The sequence below is a fragment of the Cetorhinus maximus genome, chromosome 30 (genome assembly GCF_964194155.1).
Source record: "Cetorhinus maximus chromosome 30, sCetMax3.hap1.1, whole genome shotgun sequence".
NCBI lineage: Eukaryota > Metazoa > Chordata > Chondrichthyes > Lamniformes > Cetorhinidae > Cetorhinus > Cetorhinus maximus.
Genome location: NC_135908.1, coordinates 6,334,445 through 6,340,444, shown reverse-complemented (window position 1 = coordinate 6,340,444; position 6,000 = coordinate 6,334,445). Strand labels below are relative to the sequence as shown.

The window sequence follows — 6,000 nt, the reverse complement described above, 5'->3', positions numbered from 1 at the left end:
CACCCCATCTCTCCTGAAGGTGCTGACTCTGCCCTGTGCAGTCACGTGATCTCCTGGGAGAGGCTTAAAAAACAAAGAGGGGAAAACCCCAAGACCAATAAGGGATTTTTTAAAAAAAAACTTCCGGATCCCGCAGGAGATCCAAACCGGTCCAGGACATCACACTGACCGTGCATGTGTTTTTGGTAGATCCACTCACCTTCCAAACGATGCCATCACTGCCTCAGTCGAAGAGTGATCCAGCTCCCTTTTGAAGAGTTGTTGAGAGTTGGCAGGTCAGCAGCAACATTCCAGGGGCTCACTCCTCTCTCAGGGGTGAAGAACCATCCAATGCCCAGACTATTCCTACCCCAACATGGTCACTCCCTTGCCCTCCGCAATCTGTCAGAGTTATTGTAAGCAGGGACCCTGACTGGTTGATTTTTTTTCCCTAATCCAGGGGTTGGTGCTGAGCTTCATTGTCGAACCTTCCCAAAACACGGCAGTGCTGAGCTTAAGAGACCTGGCATCTCCCGGGTCTTGCCTCATATAATCATATATGCGTATCGGGCATTGGTTGAGCGTGTTTAAAATTCCTCCTGTAACTTTCATAGCAAGCAATCTTCCCAATCTCAGAGTGGCCCAAAATGTTTGACAGTCAGTGAAGGGACTTATGAAGAGTTGTCACTGCTGGGGTTTAGGAAGCTTGGCAGCGCTGAGGCAGCCATCACTGAACCATGGTTGACAAGTTTTAACGCTTCACTTAAGACAGTCGCAAGGGCTTTTTAATATTAGTGCTTTTTTCTGCTTCTAACCACCCATTGTCTGTGAACTTCTTGTGTTTATGCTGTTAAATCCTGTTTTCATAAACAGACAGTCACTCTGCTGCAATCTGATTTAATTGTCCTGATACAAAACTAGCCAATATAGAATGAAACCAAATAGAGGGGAGCAGGGGAAAGCGAGAGGGGCTAAAGGGAGAGGGGGAGGGGGAGATGCAAGGAGATGAGGAGGGAGGAAGAGGTGGGGAGAAGGGAGGGGAAAAAAAAGAAGAGGATGAAGTGAGGGGGTAATGGGAGAGGGAAGATAAGGGAGAAGGGATATGAGGGGAAAATTGAGGGAGGAGGAGGTGAAGAAGGGAGGGGAGTGGAAGGGAGGAAGAGTGTTGTTGGAGCTGCACCCATCCAGGCAAGTGGAGAGTATTCCATCACACTCCTGACTTGTGCCTTGTAGATGGTGGACAGGCTTTGGGGAGTCAGGAGGTGAGTTACCGCAGGATTCCTAACTCTGACCTGCTCTTGTAGCCACAGTGTTTATATGGCTGGTCCCAGTTCAGTTTCTTGTCAATGGTAACCCCCAGGGTCTTGATTGTGGGGGGGTTCAGTGAAGGTAATGCAGTTCAATATCAAAAGATGATTAGATTTGCTCTTGTTGGAAATGGTAGGTGCTGCTGGACATTGCGTTCATAGCTCTGGCCTGAGGCAGGTGTCACATAGCTTTGAATGTCAGTTTCTGTTCCTGTTATTAATATAGAAATAAAGTTGACCACTGGGTTATTTTCCCTCTAGCTCTGGGGAAGAGCCCAAGCTTCACTTGGTAACAGCCAGAGTGGCATTATTGAAACTGGGATCTCAACGAGCCACTCTGTAGGACATTCACAAGTGAGCGGCCATTCCCAAGAGTGGGCCATTCCTGGGAGAGTGACCATTCCTGAGAGTGAGACTTGAGACAGATGTTATTTGGGGTGAGGCTCCTTGACATGAAGCCAGTGACACTGTGTGACATGTCCCCATTGACACAGGTCCCAGAACCAAAGGTGAGATCATCTTAAACAAGCACCGAAAATTTTATTTCTATAGACGCATCGATTCAGAAACCACATTTCCTGCAGATCAGTTACTATTTTTAATAAATAACGTGTACCAAAAGGGGCGCCACAGTGTCGTTCACCCTTTTAAGGAATCATCCTCATGTTCTTCCTAAACAAGTTGCACCATTTTGCAAGCTTCAAGCAGCATTGAGTTTTTAACTCCTTGGGTTTTGTAATCTGATGGTGAGATGCAACCGCTCCCTTTCCCCTCTCGCTTCCTTCCTCTCCTCTTAGGAAAGTGCGAACTGGAACGCGGTGTCATAGACCCTATGACCTCAGCCATCCAAAGGTCCAATCTTTGGGTGTGAGGACCCTCCTGTCCATAACTACACAACTTCATCCAACAGATCACTAGATTAAAATGCAAACTACAGGCTCAGCACCGAGACAGGTGATCGATCAGGAGCTTTTGTTTTTACTTTGCATGTACAGACAAGGCCGACATCTTTGGCCTAACACGAGATGCTCAATAATGATTTGATAGAATTGAGTGCCCACTTCCGAAGGCAGTTAAGCGACGTCGGCTTTGCTGTGGACCTGGAGTCACACAGGCTCAAACTAGCTAAGGACGGCAAGATTTCCTTCCTTAAAGCACATCAGGGAATTAGGCAGGTTTTTTTTTACAATCCAACAGCTTTATGGTCACTTTACCGACACAAGCTATTTTAAAATTCTCAAACTCCCCACGGGTGGGATTCGAACTCGCGTTCTCTGGATCATCAGCTCAGGCCACAGGGTTACCAGTCCACGAACGTAACCAGTCCACGAACATAACCACTACACTGCCTCTACCGATAAAGGTGGGGCTTAAATTAAAAGCTGTTCTGTTGCAGGGGGTTTACCTGAAGGCTTTCACCTCTTTGCGGTCCAGTGTTGTCCGTTACTGAGTTTATCAGGAATGATTGGGCAGACTGGGACCCTTCTCGCTACAAATGAGAAGGGTGAGGGGTGCACTGATCGAGGTCTTTAAATTATGAAAGGGTAGACATAGAGATGTTTCCAATTGCGGGGGAGATCAGAACCGGAGTCCATCAATATAAGACAGTCACTAATAAATCCATTCAGGAATTTAGGAGACACGTCTTTTCCCAGAGAGTGGCGGGGATGTGGAACTCGCTCCCACAGGGAGTGGGTGCAGGGAATACCATAGATGCATTTAAGGGGAAGCTGGATAAACACGAGGGAGTAAGGAACAGAAGGATATGAAGTAGGGTGAGACGATGTCCGTGTGGAGAAAAAACACCGCATGGACTAGTTGGGCTGTTTCTGAGCCGTAACTACTGTGCAACTTATAAAGGAATGGAGTGTTTAAACAGGTTGTCAAATCACATAAGGACTAGAGCAAACTGGTACCTTCAAAACATGGCAGGAGTTGGGAAATGTAGAAATAACTTGGTGATTTTGACAAAAGCTAAACGTGTTAGCAATTAAGACATTGCTTAGTTCCCCATTTAAAATATATGACTCCACTAAGTTAGTATGGAGAGATTCTGGGCGCATCTCCTGAAATTACTATCAGTAAATCTCTACCCTGATTCCATGCCCCTTTCGCTGAATAGGTTCCCTGAACACAACTCAACACTGGGTTTTCATCAAAGAATTCTTTCTTCCCCAAATGTACCAAACCCTTCACATTCCTGCTCCGATTAAATTTGAGGAGTAAAGTTTTGTCAATGTTTTTGAGAGTGGGTGGACTCAGGAATGAGACTGTGAAGGACAAAGTCAAATATCAAATACCACCATGGTCACAATTAATTTCCTTTATCTGCTCTTCATTTCTGTTCTTCAAACTGCTGGAGAAGGTAACTTTTTTTTATTTCAGGCACCTAATGTCCCATCAAACACGCCCAGGACAGGTACAGCACGGGGTTAGATACAGAGTAAAGCTCCCTCTACACTGTCCCCATCAAACACTCCCAGGACAGGTACAGCACGAGGTTAGATACAGAGTAAAGCTCCCTCTACACTGTCCCCATCAAAAACTCCCAGGACAGGTACAGCACAGGGTTAGATATAGAGTAAAACTCCCTCTACACTGTCCCCATCAAATACTCCCAGGACAGGTACAGCACGGGGTTAGATACAGAGTAAAGCTCCCTCTACACTGTCCCCATCAAACACTCCCAAGACAGGTACAGCACGGGGTTAGATACAGAGTAAAGTTCCCTCTACACCGTCCCCATCAAACACTCCCAGGGCAGGTACAGCACGGGGTTAGATACAGAGTAAAGCTCCCTCTACACTGTCCCCATCAAACACTCCCAAGACAGGTACAACACGGGGTTAGATACAGAGTAAAGTTCCCTCTACACCGTCCCCATCAAACACTCCCAGGGCAGGTACAGCACGGGGTTAGATACAGAGTAAAGCTCCCTCTACACTGTCCCCATTATTAGAAGATCAGCTCCTATTGCACTAGTGCGTCATTTTTTCATCTTTTGTCTGTGTCAGTTTGTTAATTTAGTGACTAAATCAGGAGCAGCTTTCTCCCCTCACACCCAAGCGGAAACAGACCTTACACGCTCAAATCTGCCTGTAAAACTTAACTGGAAAAAAACTCCTCATAAATATACATTAGATAAAGATTCCTACAACGTTCCAGAATTTCAAGAAGTTTCAGCGTTTATAAGTCCATAAGTCAGCGGCCGAATTCTGGAACCCCAGGTAGGAATGGAGGCCTTGAGTTTGCTGTAACCAGTGGTCTCCCAGAGGAAGGCGGGCAGGTGCTGGGTTGGCAGGAACCCCAGAGGCCAGACTCTGAAGCTGGCCCCCCCCGGTCACTCTCGGCATGCACACGGAGCATCACTGGCTGAATGAAGGTCAAAGGTTGCCATCCCTGGGCCGCCTGTGAGTGAGCGTGTCTATAAAAAGAATCTGTGCACAAATCAGGTCTGTGAGACTTGTTCAAACGACCCCCGATCGCTATAGCGTTCTGATAGCCACTGGGTACAGGAGGGACATGTGCTCAGCTCCTTTGATGGGCAACTTGCGGCTGCTGTAGTAGTGGATTATTTCGGGTACGCTGTCAAATGGAGGGCTGTTCAGACCCAAGACGTATTTACTCTCTTTGGTTCGGGTGAGTTTCATGTGCATGAATCCCTGGTTACTCCTGCAAACAAGAAATTTAAGGAAGTTTGTTAAAACTGGGGAATTAAAGAATGTTACAGCCTGTAAAAAAAGCCATTCAGCCCATCACACCAGCTCTCCGAAAAAGCGATTAACTTTGTTCCAGACCACGCACTTTCTCCAAGGCCACTTATTTTTACCTTTATAGGTCTGTCCCTGTATAACACTGGGGTACAGTACTGGTGGGGATGGGTCTGTCAGTGTGTAACACTGGGGTACAGTACTGGTGGGGATAGGTCTGTCAGTGTATAACACTGGGGTACAGTACTGGTGGGGATGGGTCTGTCACTGTATAATACTGGGGTACAGTACTGATGGAGATGGGTCTGTCAGTGTATAACACTGGGGTACAGTACTGATGGAGGTGGGTCTGTCAGTGTATAACACTGGGGTACAGTACTGATTGAGATGGGTCTGTCACTGTATAACACTGGGGTACAGTACTGGTGGGGACGGGTCTGTCAGTGTGTAACACTGGGGTACAGTACTGATGGAGATGGGTCTGTCAGTGTATAACACTGGGGTACAGTACTGGTGGGGACGGGTCTGTCAGTGTATAACACTGGGGTACAGTACTGATGGAGATGGGTCTGTCACTGTATAACACTGGGGTACAGTACTGATGGAGATGGGTCTGTCAGTGTGTAACACTGGGGTACAGTACTGATGGAGATGGGTCTGTCACTGTATAATACTGGGGTACAGTACTGGTGGAGATGGGTCTGTCACTGTGTAACACGGGTACAGTACTGGTGGGGACAGGTCTGTCACTGTATAACACTGGGGTACAGTACTGGTGGGGACAGGTCTGTCACTGTGTAACACTGGGGTACAGTACTGGTAGGGACAGGTCTGTCACTGTATAACACTGGGGTACAGTACTGATGGAGATGGGTCTGTCACTGTATAATACTGGGGTACAGTACTGGTGGAGATGGATCTGTCAGTGTATAACACTGGGATACAGTACTGATGGAGATGGGTCTGTCACTGTATAACACTGGGGTACAGTACTGATGGGGATG

General features: G+C 47.1%; 1 protein-coding gene across 2 annotated transcripts in view; it reads right to left on the bottom strand.

Moving 5' to 3' along the window:
* Window positions 1–3,594: 3,594 nt before the first annotated feature.
* Window positions 3,595–6,000, bottom strand: part of shf (Src homology 2 domain containing F) — a 208,533-nt gene continuing 206,127 nt past the window's right edge. For both annotated transcript variants that reach the window (XM_078532370.1, XM_078532371.1), the window contains one exon: window positions 3,595–4,958. In XM_078532370.1, the coding sequence (XP_078388496.1) occupies window positions 4,772–4,958 (187 nt within the window). In that variant the 3' untranslated portion in view covers window positions 3,595–4,771. The remainder of the gene's footprint in view (window positions 4,959–6,000) is intronic.